Source organism: Diceros bicornis, chromosome X (genome assembly GCF_020826845.1).
Source record: "Diceros bicornis minor isolate mBicDic1 chromosome X, mDicBic1.mat.cur, whole genome shotgun sequence".
NCBI classification, from domain to species: Eukaryota; Metazoa; Chordata; class Mammalia; order Perissodactyla; family Rhinocerotidae; genus Diceros; species Diceros bicornis.
In genome coordinates this window covers 136,027,175-136,040,389 of record NC_080781.1, presented here as the reverse complement: position 1 = coordinate 136,040,389, position 13,215 = coordinate 136,027,175, and the positions used below count along the sequence as shown (strand labels likewise).

The window sequence follows — 13,215 nt, the reverse complement described above, 5'->3', positions numbered from 1 at the left end:
GCTGGGGATGGTGGCGAAGGGCCTGAGAGGGAGCAGAGAACCATGGGTCCTGAGGCAGGGGCATTAGTCCAGTCCCATAAACAGGGCCTTAGTCCAGAGAGGCTGTCCCCACATCAGTCTTGGATGCAAGAAGCTCAGCCACCAGGGTTTGCTGCTATCACTGAACTTTTATTGAGCATGTTCTCTGTGCAGAGCCCTGTGCACAATGTGGAAGAAAAGAGGGAAGACATAGCCAATCCCCAGCCACAGAGGATGGAACAGAACTTCAGAGCACCACACTTCCTTCACCTCCCAGCAGCTAGGACCTCCCCCAGGTGGGTGTCTAACCAGAGCTATAAAATGGCCTTGACGCTGCTAGGAGCTGCTGGGAGACAGAAGGAGGGTGGACAAGGGTGGCTCAAGGAGAGAAGGGAAGAAGGGAAAGGGAGAGAGGGCTCGGCGGCACCGCAGCGTGAAGCATCACTGGCGCATCCACAGCCACAGGTTGGCAATGCAGGCCGACACCATCATGGTGAAGAATAGAGCTTCCCTTTGGCGCCAGGTGGTGCCCTGGTCCTCCAGGGCACACAGACGCTCGGTGATCACACGCAGCTGCAGAGAGACCAAGAGCGGGCTGGTGAGCAAGGCTCTTCTGGGAAAGCCCATGGCACACCAGTGGGAAACAACATGAAGTTAGAACAGGAAGAGGCTTTGCTGCCCTTTAGGGGGCCAAAGTGCCTCTGGGTGAGAAGCAGCCAGAGCAGCTGAGACCAGGGGGCTGGGGTGGGCCTGGCAGGACCGAGGGCCAGGCTGCCTGTGTTCTCAGGCCCAGCTGCCTTGCCCCTCCTTGGGGTACATCCAGTTGTCTGGAAGAATCCAGCCTATCCCAGCTGTGCCGGGGGAGCCAGGGAAGGGCACTCCAATCCTGGGGCAGGCTGGCGTGGGGGTGGCAGCACCAGAGTGAGGGCCCCAGGATGGGGTGACTCTCAGGGGCCAGAGAGGGCCACCAGGACAGATGCCCCTCCATGCCTGTGCCCATGCCCGTGCCTACTGTGGTCTCTGCCTAAGAAGACCTGGGCTTGTTCTCAACCAAGAGGACCCCTCTCTCAGACCTCTTAACGCCACTCTCTCCACATAGTCACATTGCCTCTTTCTCCTCTCTTTCTCTCCCTTGTTCCCATCTCTCATCTCATGGAGAGAGGCAGGTTTGAGACTAGACATCAAGAAGGGACACTGGAGCCATAAAGACTGGGAGGAAGGAGAGGGGAGGGTAAGACAATTGGAAGGGCTGCAAACCTTAGTGGGCCTCATCATGGTAGAGACTCACCCTTCCCAAGACACCATGATTCTGCCTCCACCCTCCAAGTGGGGCCCTGGCACAGCAGATGCTCACCTGTCTTCTCATGACTTCCATCTCCAGTCCATTTAGCTCTTCCAGGCCAATCTCTGTGATCATATCTGCCTCTGGGTTGCTGGGCAATAAGAAAAGACAGAGGGTCAGAGCTGTTGGTGGTCCCAGGCCAGGCCTGGCAGGGAGCACAAGAAGGCCATGAGAACAAGGGGGTAAGGTCAGGGGCTTCTCTGGACAGGGACTCTGTCAGTCTTGAGTCCTTCCCGTCTCTGGTAAGCAGGTCCTGAGGCCTGAGGGCTTGGATCCAGCCCAGCCCAGCCCAGCCACAAAGTGCACTCAGAGGCCCTGAATAGGCAAGGGGCCAAGAGGCTCTGGGGCTGTGGTGAGGTGGCAATAGGGCACCAACACTCCAAGAATGACCAGCTGCTTATAATTCCTTCCTGGCCAATCTGCTTGCCGGCCCCTCTGGCCCACCCGAGTCCCTGCCCAAAGAGCTCCAGCTTTCCTCCCAGAGCATCCCTGGGATCCTTCTTACCGCTCATAATGGAATCTCATGCCTCGGAAGCCACCAGGGTACTCCTGAGGATGGGCATCACCATGGCCTGGTTCTCTCGACATTCTGGGCATTGGCAGCTGGTGCCCCTAAGGAAAGGAACAGTCAGTCAAAGTAGCCTGCTCAGCCCCAGCTGAGCGGCTGCCCTACACTTTACCTGGGACCAATGGTGCACCCTATCAGGAGTCACCTGGGGCCTGATCCTCTGGAATCAGGGGCTGGAAGCTTCAGACCACCAGAAGAGCCTGAGAAACCCACAAGTTGGCCACCTGCCACCACTCCAGCCACACCATGCTCCTCAGTAGCTTTAGGCCTTCCAGACTGCGGCGAAGGAAGAGCAGTGCCTTGAAGAGCTAGTGTGGGCTAGAGAAGCAGAACATGCCGGACCCACCTGGGTTCAAATCTCTGCTCTAGATTTCCAGTGCAAGATGAAATATTTCACAAGCTGCTAGTTTAACACACACTTACACATGCCATCCTCTAAGCCCTTACCAGTATCTAGTCATTAAATCCTCTTCATGACCCTCTGAAATGGGCATTACCATCACCCCATTTTGAAAGATGGGAAAACTGAGACACAGAGAGGTCAAGTAACTTGCCCAAGTCCCACAACTGGTAAGTAGCAGAACAGTAATGTGAACCCAGAGGCATTGTGATCTTAACCATTACACTATCATGCCTCTCGTATCTGACATTGCTTCCCCTCAAGACTCCATTAAGGTGACAGCAAAGACAATAAAATGGTGTAAACCCATAAGAAAGAACATAACGGGAGAGGCAACAGAGAATGAAAGATCTCAACAAGATTATGGAATTCAGAAAGTGCTGCTAACGAACCTCAGAGAAGCAGGCCTCGCATGGTGGGGAAGCAGATGGGGAGCAGCTGAGGAGGGAGCTCCCACCCGCAGCACCCAGAGAGGACCCAGATCTGGAGGCTGCAGGAACACTGGAGTGGTCTCAAGAACCGGGGTGGAACACAGGAGCATTAACCGAAGGTCTGTACAGGGAATAGACATCCATCCCTCTCACCCCACCTGGCTGGCAGCCAGGCACTTACCCCCAAGTGCAAACCTGAACTAAATGAATGGGAAAGCGGGGGTGGTAGTGCCACAAAGTAGAACCATCATTTAAGGATACCCCTGCATGACGGCCCATTCCTCCCCTGCCCACCCTGCTGAAGTAGAACGTGCCATCTGACAGGCCTCACCACAGCTCAGAGTTCTAGGTTGGCTCTTGTATTTGCCTCAATCTTAAAAAGAAATAGAAAACCAAGGCTCATCTGTCACCTGAGAAAGATCTGCAGCCTTGCCACCATGCTCCATTTGTTGTAATAATGCAAAATGGATCTTTCTCCAAAGTGCACACAGATATGGGTGTGACATTTTTTGTGTGAACAGTAGTTCACAATCATACTCTTTTATTTTCCTCTTCTTCTTCTTAATACACCTCAAAAACAGGATTAAAAGAGGCCAGCCCAGGTGGCTTAGTGGTTAAGATTGGCATGCTCCATTTACACGGCCCAGGTTCGGTTCCCAGGCATGGACCTACACCACTCATCTGTCAGTGGCCATGCTGTGGTGGCGGCTCACATACAAAAAGAGGAAGATTGACAGTGGGTGTTAGCTCAGGGTGAATCTTCCTCAGCAAAAAATAAAATAAATAAAGCTCTGGCTTCCATGGCAGTTGTAAAAAAAAAGTTGCATTAAATGGACAGTGGGTGTCAAGAAGACCCCAAGACTATAAAGGGGGAGTCGATCAAGAGTCTCTCCTAGAACAATTTCCACACCATCCCCTTGATTTAGGTAGATTGAGATCTGAAGGACAAAAAGTTTTTTGAGAGGTTTGAAGGCAAAATAAAGAAGAGTGACTGGCAGCTGGAGTTTGTTTGTGATAACATAGTTTGTTTTTAGCACATCAATATGATAAGAATTAATTTAACAACATCTGCAAGTCAATGATAACTTACTGTGGTCACACATCATAAGACAGGTTTAACTGTTCAAAAACAGTTGTCTTGTTACTTTTTTGTTTTTAATTTTAGAAACCCTCTATTTATAATTATATACATTGTAGAACAGAAGACTTTTATGCAAATTTGATGGAGATTAGGAAAATCTATGAACTGCAGCAAATTCCAGCTTCTCTCAGTTAATTACTTCAAAAGTGTTATTTTCATTTTCATGTACTTTTTAAGGCACACTACTTTTTTTTACTCAAATCAGCATAATAATATTATTATTTTTTTTGTTCTTTCATGTTGTGGTTCTCTCAGAGGCAATAACAGTTCCATGAATTTTTTTACTCAAAAATAAATAATGAATAAATAAATAGAATTGATAATTTTCTTAATTCTAAATTTCTAAATTTAATTTCTAAATTTAATATAACGACTCTATTTTTTAAAAGTGTACTCCTCTGGTCTTAATAGGTAACTTTAATTAATCCAGAGATTATACCACCACCACCGCCTGCCACCTCAGTCTCAGGAGCATGGGTGGCTTGCTGGAGCCTGACTTGCTAAAGCAACTTGATTTGGCTTCAGTCTTTGGACACAGGAAGCTGATTCAATATTTCTGGTTCATTTTAATTCCCAGGAGGTCTCTGACCTGGGAGCTCTTTTTCTCTTTGGGGGTGGAATCATTTCAGCATTTACAGTAACCTATTCCCTAGAACATTCAGGTCTCCCTCCTCCCCAACCATGTTGCCTTCCCCAGTAACCTCTGCAACAGTGTAATAACCATGTTTCTAAAACTTTCCCTCACCCACAGTGAATGTAGTTTAAAGGATTGGCTACAGAATAACAGGACTCAGGTGAATCCCTAGAACAGTCAGGTATCCCTCCTCTCCAAAATGGCTGCCTTTTCCCAGGATCCTTTGCAACAGTATAGCTGCCATTTTTTTTAGAACATTCCCTAACTCACATTGAATGCAGCTTACAGGATTGGCTACAAAAAGGCCAGGTTCAATTGATTGGATTTCCTAACAGCCAGGGAGCACAGGAACCTCACTCGCCTTACCCTTGTCCCAACCCTGAGATATATATATATACACTTATATATATTTATATTTATATATATGTAGAAATATATATAAAATATAGATATATATGTAGAGAAATATATATATTTTTAATAGAAAGTGTCATTTCACACACACTAGAGTTTTACAGAGTAAAGTACATATATGTACTCCCCAAGCAATACGTGCTTCAGGCATTCTGGACTCCCAAGGTTGAACTCCCAGCCTGTCAAATGATGGCCCTGACTTCTCGCTGGACCTCCCTGCCCTCGTTTACCTACCTGGTATACAGAAGCTTCCTCCGCCCCCCAAGTTAACATCTGGCCCTGCTCAACCTACCATCGTCAGAGTGGAGCCCCTACAGCCAGTACTCCCAACACCAACCCAGTCACCATGTGCCAAGGGCCCCATACAGTACCCCTTTCTTGGGCTGGGTGGCAGTCATATTCCAAACCAATTGGCCTGTAGCAGAGCCAGCAGCCTTTGGACCCAACTTCTGTTGCCGCTGAGAGGTACCCAGGGACCGGGACCCACACTCCATTATTTCTAGGAAAAATAACAGAAGCCCCCAGAACACCCATAGAGGCTGTACCAAGGCTTCCTTGGCACAGCACATACCAGAAAGGATAGGGTCCCCAAACTTCTTAGGAATCATTCAACACTCATTCACTGCTGTCCACTGGTCAACCCCAGGCCTCAGTTTGTTCATCTGTTTAAAAGTTTAGCAAGTATTTGCTGAGGGCAAAACTCCGAGCTAGGTTACTGGAGAAAGAGCAATGACTAAGAGACAGCATTGCAGAAATCAAGGAACTGATTGTGTGTGTGTATAGGAGGAGTGAGGGGGCAAAACAGAAACTAATCCATCAGTGTAGATTCAGATCAAGAGATATATGCTTCTAAAATGATAAAAATAGGGCAAGATGACGGAAGGAAGGGGCTACGTCTAGAAAAGTTGGAAACAACATTGAGGCAGAGATGTGAAAGAGAAACAGAGCCCATCCATGGAAAATCTAGGGAAAGAGCATCCAGGCAGAAGGAACAGCAAGCACAAAGGCTGTGAGGAAGAACCAGTGTTGGGGTGTCACAAGGACAAACATAACTGCAGTATGGAGTGGGGCACCATGCCACAGCATGAAATATGTTGAGTGACCTTGATAGGATCCTGTAGATCGTGGTAAGGAGTTTGGATTTCACTCTAAATGGCAGAAGGCACCGGAGAGTTAGGAGAGAGAATTGATCCGATTGATCTTATAAATTAAGCCCTCCTAATGTTCTGCAATAGACATAGTGGTGGCTTAGACGACGGGGAGACCAAGGGACCACACACGTTGGTCCCATCCTACTCCCTCAGGGGTGCAAAATGCTCACATCATCAATCCCTTTCCCCCTAGCTCCCCTGTCATTCAAGGCACAAATACATGCATATGCACACCAAGGCACAGACATGCACACATACCCACACATACATGCAAATACGTACATGCATATATATGAGCGTCTGCCCGGCCACACATGCACATTCTCCAACACACACGCACAGGTGTAGACACCCAAGGGAAGGAACATTTCAGAGGAACCTCACCTGCTATCACCAGGTGCTCTTGGCCTTGCCCACGGCTTCCAGGAGCCAGTTCTTCGGCCATAGACATTTCCATCTCCTCCTTGATGCTAGGGGGGCCTCCTGCCATCACAACCAGTTGTTCACTTATAAGCTATGGCCAAGGATGCACAGGGAGAAGGGCACAGAGGAGGCACTTGGAAAATCAGCTCTTTGAGGGGTAGGAGATCAAGGAAGATATATCTGGACATGGGGGTGGAGCCAGACTCCCTCTTTGGGCTCAGGCCTTGGACCCAGCACCTTCTGTTCCTGCTGTATCTTGTTGGCTGGTTTCGAGGCCTTCTCCCTGCTACTCTGTAAGCAACTTAGGAGAAGAGATAAGGTTCAGAAACTTTGCCTGTGAGAACTACCCTGGCTTTCAGGTCACCTGATTTTGCCCCATTGTGGAGCAAGTGGGGTCCAGCCTCCATCATTTCTAGAGAGATGCAGGGACTGGTGCAGGACCCCAGAGTCAGTCAGTGGTCAAAGCAGGGTTAGATCTGAAGCCTGTCATGGCTTCTGCAAGCCGAGCCCTAGCTACCAATCCCAGCCATAGCGCCCTTCAGAAGGCATCCTCTGCAGAGCCTGCCTCCCCAAATCCAGAGTTCCCAGGAAGGGGAGATGGGCTTTTGATGCCTTTGGTAAGCCTGAGCAGGAACCATGAGAACCAAAGGAGAGAGGGGTAGGAAAGAAAAGACCTGCATGCAGCCACTGGAGCCCCCAGCGTCCCCAGGCCCTACACCCCCTGGTCTAAGTCCAAATTCCTCCTCAGCTTCCCTACTGATTAGGCCACTGTGAGGGTCAGGTTTATGTGTTCACTTGGCCAGCCTACAGACCCCAGTTATTCCATCAAACACTAATCTAGGTATTGCTGTGAAGGTATTTTGTAGCTGTGGTTAACACCTACAATCAGTTGACTTTAAGTAAAGGCCATTATTAACTCTTGACAATGTGCATGGGCCTCATCTAATCAGTTGGAAGGCCCTCAGAGCAAAGACTGAGGTTTGCCAAAGAAGAAGAAATTCTGGTCAAGACTGCAGCATCAACTCTTGCCTAAGATTCCAGCCTGCTGGCCTGCACTGAAAATTTTGGCCTTGCTAACCCCACAATGGCATGAGCCAATTCCTTAAAATAAATCTCTATATACATACACATATGTACATGTACATGCATATGCATATACATACATACATACATATGCATATACATACATACATACATCCTATTGGTTCTGTTTCTCTGGAGATCCCTCACTGATAGAACCACCAAAGGTGACCCCTCAGCTCTTGGGAACAGCCCGAGAGCCCCTGGGGGTAGAGGAGGCTATTTCTAAAAGGAACCAAGCACAGCTGGGACAAGATAGGGGGAGGAGGAGGAAGAGGGGAGGGAAAGAGGAAGAAAGGAAGGAAAGAGTGATGGAGAGGAAAGGGAGGGGCCAGGACTTGCTTAGAGAGGGTGGTATGGTCTGGGCTGCCTGTCTCCCACCTTGGCCCCACCTGTCCAGCACTTGGACCAAGCTCTTCAGAGCAGAGCTGACATAGGCCCGGCCTGCATTCCTGAGGGCCCCAAAGAAGCCCTTCCCAGCTCCAGTGCAACAGCTGCTGCGATGAAACCCGAGCTTTCCGGAGCGCCACCTTAGGAGCAGAGAAGTGTGCTCTGTGGCAGTTAGGAGCCTGGGAAGCAGGAGCCATTGCTTTCTGCCAGGCTAGTGTTGCCAGATTGAGCAAATAAAAACACAGGACACCAATTGAATTTGAATTTCAAGTAAACAGCAAATAATATTTTAGTGTAAGTGTGCTCTGTGCAACATTTGGGACATACTTACACTAAAAAATTATTCATGGTTTATCTGACATTCACATTTAACTGGGTGTCCTGTATTTTATCTGGCAACCCTGTGCCCTGTCCATCCTTGCCATGATCTCAAGATTTGACCTTGAGCAAGTCTTTCCTTCCTTTGGGCCTCAGTCTCCCCATTGGACGATGGAGTTAACAATCCCCTCCCTAAATCGTGGCTGAATTGTGAGAGCACTCAAGGTAGTAGAGCTGGCAAGACCTTCCATTATTGATCTCAGATCAGATTCTCCACTGACTGCCAACTGTCCTTGACTAGTTGGGGCTTCCTGGGCACTGGGACACTGGGCCCAGGTACACGCAGAGGCACTGCCCTCTACTGGCAAAGGAACCCACCACCTAAAGTCAAGCAAAGAGGGTGACTTCCTTCCCAATCCCTATGCCCCCAATGCTAGCCAGAAACTCGGGCATTTCACCACCTTAGCATGCCTGTTTCTCTTGGATTGGGCACCAAGGATGGCTGGGTGGTGGGAGAGAGAATTTGCTGTGTGACTTTGAACTTGTCCCTTAGCATGTCTCTCTAGCATGCTAACCTTTTCCCTCCAATATTATAATTTCCTTCTGAAATTGCCCCAAAGTCTCTCCTCAAACTCTTCAAAAAGGGCCCACTGTCTGGCATGCCAACTTCGGGGGCCGGAAGGGCTGGAGAACCCTGGACACAGAAAGATCTGCCAAGCATTATGGGGGCCCATGGCCAAGTGAAAGTGGTGGGCTGCAAAGACCTAGACCCAAGTGGAAGGCTCCCAGAGAAGAGGACAAGGGAGCCTGAAGTGCTTCCCACCCAGGAGGTTAGACATGCCTCTAGGAAGGGGAAGAAGGAGTCCAGAGAACATTGGGCTAAGATGTGTGTGTATATGTTTGCAGTGTGTTACACAAATGAGATCGTACATTTGAGGTACATGCTGTTCTGCAACTTACTTTTTTAGGTGAACAGTGTGCCTTGGGGATCTGCTATGTCAGAACAAATCTACCTCATGTCTTTTAAACACAGCACAGTATTTTGCTGCACAGCTGCACCCTTGTTTATGGACCTGCTCATGGATATTTTGGGTGTCTAGAGCTTTTCGCTTTTATAAACAATGTAGCAGTGAGCATTCCTGGACAGGCCTCTCTGCATACATGTGTAAATGTTTTTGTCCAGCAGGTGCCTAAAAGTGGAAATGTGGGGTTCTAGGATATGTATGTTGGCAATTTTGACCAATATTGACAGACATTGTCAATGTCCCCTCTAAAGAGGCTGTGCCAAGTGGGACTTCATCAAAGGGAAGAAAGTGCTGATCTCTTCACAGCTTTATCAATGGAAGATATTATGAAACTTTCTAAAAGGCATCATTATGCTGGGTGAAAAATGATCTCTCTCTCATTGTTGCTTTAATTTATATTGCTTTAATTACAAATAAACTTGAGCAATTTTTCACGTTTATTGATCTTCTGTATTTCTTTCCTGTGAACTGTCTGCTGGAGGGCTTGGATATTTATTAAAATAAGAGCTGTTTTATTAACAGAAAGAGATGGGGAAGACAGCTCTCCCTCCCTTCGAGATAAGCATCTCCAAAGAAAACATATCATCTTTTTCCCTAAAGTTGATTGTGAGCACACAGCCTCAACTGGGGACCAAACAAACCTAGTTAATTGCACCCAAGTTTGGGCTGAAATCTAGAGGGCCTCCAGCTTCCCACAGAGTAGGTGTCCAACTTGGGCTGTTGCCTGCCTGTCTGACTGTCTGCTGTTGTCTTGTGTCTGTCCGTCTCTCTCCCTGTCCAACTACCTGCCTCCACCAAGGCCTTCAAACCACTGGCTTCTTCCAGCTGTTCAGCCAGCTGTGGACTCGACTCAAATTCCCGACCAGCTTACGGTTTGACAGTCCTGTCTGTGACCTGCTCCCACCTCTCTTGCAAGCAGCAGTGGGAGGTGGCAGGAACCCAGGCCCAGGGTCAGTACACCTGGGAGTGACTCCTAGCCCTGACACTGGGACATCTTACGCAAGTTGCTTCCCCTGCCCTGAGCTTCAGTTTCTCATCTTCACGTGGAAGATTGAGCTAAAACCCAGTTTCAAACTGTTTCATGGTTTCAGGGAGGTACACTGGGGCTACCTGGGCTTCAGGGCAGACTCCAGCTTCTCTTCACCCAGAGCAGTTCCGCTTTTATCGCTTTCTTATATTGGGGTTCTATGGAAGAGGCCATTCAAAGCCAATGAGTGCGATGGTCTGCTGCCCCCAAGCTCTGCTCAGAGCCCAGTCTCAGGCAGCTACAGTCCCAAGCCCAAGCGAGCAAGCCTGATTTTGGCTGCAAACCCAGATCTTCCAGGCATCTGGGAGCTTCCCCTCCACTTGCTAACGAAACTTACAAACCTGTAAACAATTCTCCTTCCTGCTCCTGGAAGCAGCTGGTACTGAGGTCATCCCTGGAGCCCCAGGGCCCTCCTCAGCCAGAGGGGAAGGGGAAGGCGGCCTAGCAGAGACTTGCAGCTGTCCCTCCATTCCTTAAATAAACAGGAAGGACAGAGGTGCAAACTGCAGGGACTCTAGCTGACCCAGGGAAGAAGGGCCACCTCATGAGCAGAGAGAGGGAAATAAGGGACAAGGCCACCTGGAGCAACCCTTTAGACCTACCCCCCCATAGGGACAGGGCCACCAGCAAGAAATTATAGGAAGCACCTGGATTTCCAAATGTGAGCTCCTCTCATTCAGTACAACTGTCATGAATCAAGACTGAGCTGGGGATAGGGACAAGGTTCCTGTCCTCATGCTCCAGAGGGCAGATAGAAACAGTAGACAGGCAGGAAGTCCACGTGTCTGTGTGGACAGTAGCAGGGGGTTTTTTCGTGGTGTTTCTGCCCTTAATCCTACCACACTCTGCCTCCCTGAGAGTGTGGTAGGTGCTCTCTAGAGCTTTGTCAACCTAAGAGAGAGGGCCTGACCATTATGCCCAGCCCCTGCAGCCTCTGACTACACCCCTCTGGGACAGCTCACTACCACCTGAGGGGACTCAGATTGGTAGAAAAGTCTTCCCTGCATTGGGTGGAAGTGCTGATCATGATCTGAGGGAAGCAGCTCCAGCAGACATGGGCTAAAGACCCTGACACAGAGCCACAGCCTTGGCTGACAAGCCTGCAAGCAGGCCCCTGGCTGCTGAGATACTATGCTGTGCCTCTGGGTCCCTTCAGATCAGCCCCTAAAGGTTACCTCTGCAGAGAGGAAGGCTGCCTGAACAACTCAGTGGGAGCTGCAAGAAGTTTAAAGTCATTGGGGCCGGCCCAGTGGCATGGTGGTAAAGTGCGCGTGCTCCGCTGCTGGCAGCCCAGGTTCGGATCCCAGGCACGCACCGATGCACCGCTTGTCGGGCCATGCTGTGGCAGCGTCCCACACAAAGTGGAGGAATATTGGCACGGATGTTAGCTCAGGGCCAGTCTTGCTCAGCAAAAAGAGGAGGATTGGCATGGATGTTAGCTCAGGGCTGATAGTCCTCACAAAAAAAATAAAAGTAGTTTAGAGTAGTTGTTGCCAGCTGATGGTCCCCCAAGGGCTAGTTCAGGACTGCCCTGCATGTGAGGCAAAGAGCAGCACCAAAGAGTGAAGAGAGGGCAGCTTGCCTCCTGCATCCTAGTGTAGCCAGCTATTGTCCCTGCTGCTCCTTCTTCCTTCCCCTTGTCTCTCTACTGGCCCAAGAATCCCTTACCCCCAAAGCTGGCAGCAGATTTGAAAACCTAGAGGGGTTTAGTCACCTGCCTATCAGTCAACTTTGCCCCATGTACGGGGAATCTTTGGAGCGGGTGGAGAAGGACAGCATTCCTGATCCCCAGGGAGGGGGTTGGACAAGGTGACCTCACAGAGCCCTCGGCCTCACCGGCAGGGTGACTCCTCAGATCGAAATGCATCTGCTTTCAATTGTTCCCATGTCCAATAACTGTAATGTGATGTGTGTGAAAAATTCAGGAGAATCAGGGGCCAGAGGAAAATGGCCAATAATAATGAAGAGGTAGACAAAGTGGTACAAAGTCTCAGATGCTGACCGGCTCAAAGGCACAAGCAGCAGCTGCCTCCTGAGCTGGAGAAAGACATGGAGGAGAGGAGGAGCCCAAGGTGAGAAACACAGGCATGAGAAGCTGTATGTCTTTTCAGACAAGCTCTCCCATCTATGAAGCAGATACTCTTCCCAATAGCCCTCATTTTACAGATGGACAAACTGCGGCTCAGAGAGGGCCTGGATGGGACCCATTTCACTTAGCAATTCAGTGGCAGAGCTAAGATGCAAACCAATGTCTTTAGACTGGCACTCTAGGGTCCTTGCTAGAGCAAGAGGAGGTCCCAAGGGAGGAATTGGCTCAAGAGAGTTTCAGCAAACATCCTCTAGCCCCTATCCCACACTTACCTGCACTTCACTCTTGGAAGATAAAGCCAGCAGACAGGTCATAACACAAACAGTGCACACCAGGGAGGATGGCGTGGATCAGAGAGCCCAGGCTCTGCAGTCCAACTGCTCCCCCTGCCCACCCCACCTTCGGGTTGGAGTCCTAGCTCCTCAATTAACAGTTGTGGGATCCTAGGCAATGTGCCTCAATGCTCCTGCCTGGGAAAGGTGGGTATGGTCATGGAATGTGAAACACTCAGCTCTTAGCACAGTCAGTGCTTGAAGCCCGAGCTGCTAGGATTTTCACACAGTCTGCAAGGTCTTCCCGCTTGCTTGTTATAAAAAATGAGCTGTCTGCACTGCTAGCAAGGCTGGTGGTCCCCTGCGCTTGGGCTCCAGCTTCAGCGCTGTCAGTGACCTGTCTCTGTGTTCTCCTGGGCCTTCAGCTTCTCCCCCTTGCCAGGATGATTTTCTTCAGCATGGAAACATCATTCCATCTTTCCCAGCACGGGA

The 13,215-nt window shown here is 49.5% G+C and overlaps 1 protein-coding gene across 1 annotated transcript; it reads right to left on the bottom strand.

The window, feature by feature from the left end:
• Window positions 1–459: 459 nt before the first annotated feature.
• FATE1 (fetal and adult testis expressed 1) lies at window positions 460–6,589 on the bottom strand. Its single transcript, XM_058534893.1, has 5 exons — window positions 6,484–6,589; window positions 5,320–5,447; window positions 1,866–1,972; window positions 1,373–1,451; window positions 460–591 (listed from the first exon to the last, which is right to left on the bottom strand). Exons 1-5 carry the CDS (start codon window positions 6,587–6,589, stop codon window positions 460–462), a joined length of 552 nt encoding a protein of 183 aa, XP_058390876.1.
• Between the last annotated feature and the right edge of the window lie 6,626 nt (window positions 6,590–13,215).

Bases quoted from the DNA above. Each gene is read 5' to 3' on its own strand.
- FATE1 (XM_058534893.1), bottom strand. From the start codon at position 6,589: ATGGCAGGAGGCCCCCCTAGCATCAAGGAGGAGATGGAAATGTCTATG. The intron at 1,973-5,319 runs GTACTGTATGGG...TCCTTTCCTTAG, and splicing joins CCACCCAGCCCAAGAAAGGG to GGGCACCAGCTGCCAATGCC. The intron at 592-1,372 runs GTGAGCATCTGC...GTCTCTCTGCAG, and splicing joins TGGAAGTCATGAGAAGACAG to CTGCGTGTGATCACCGAGCG.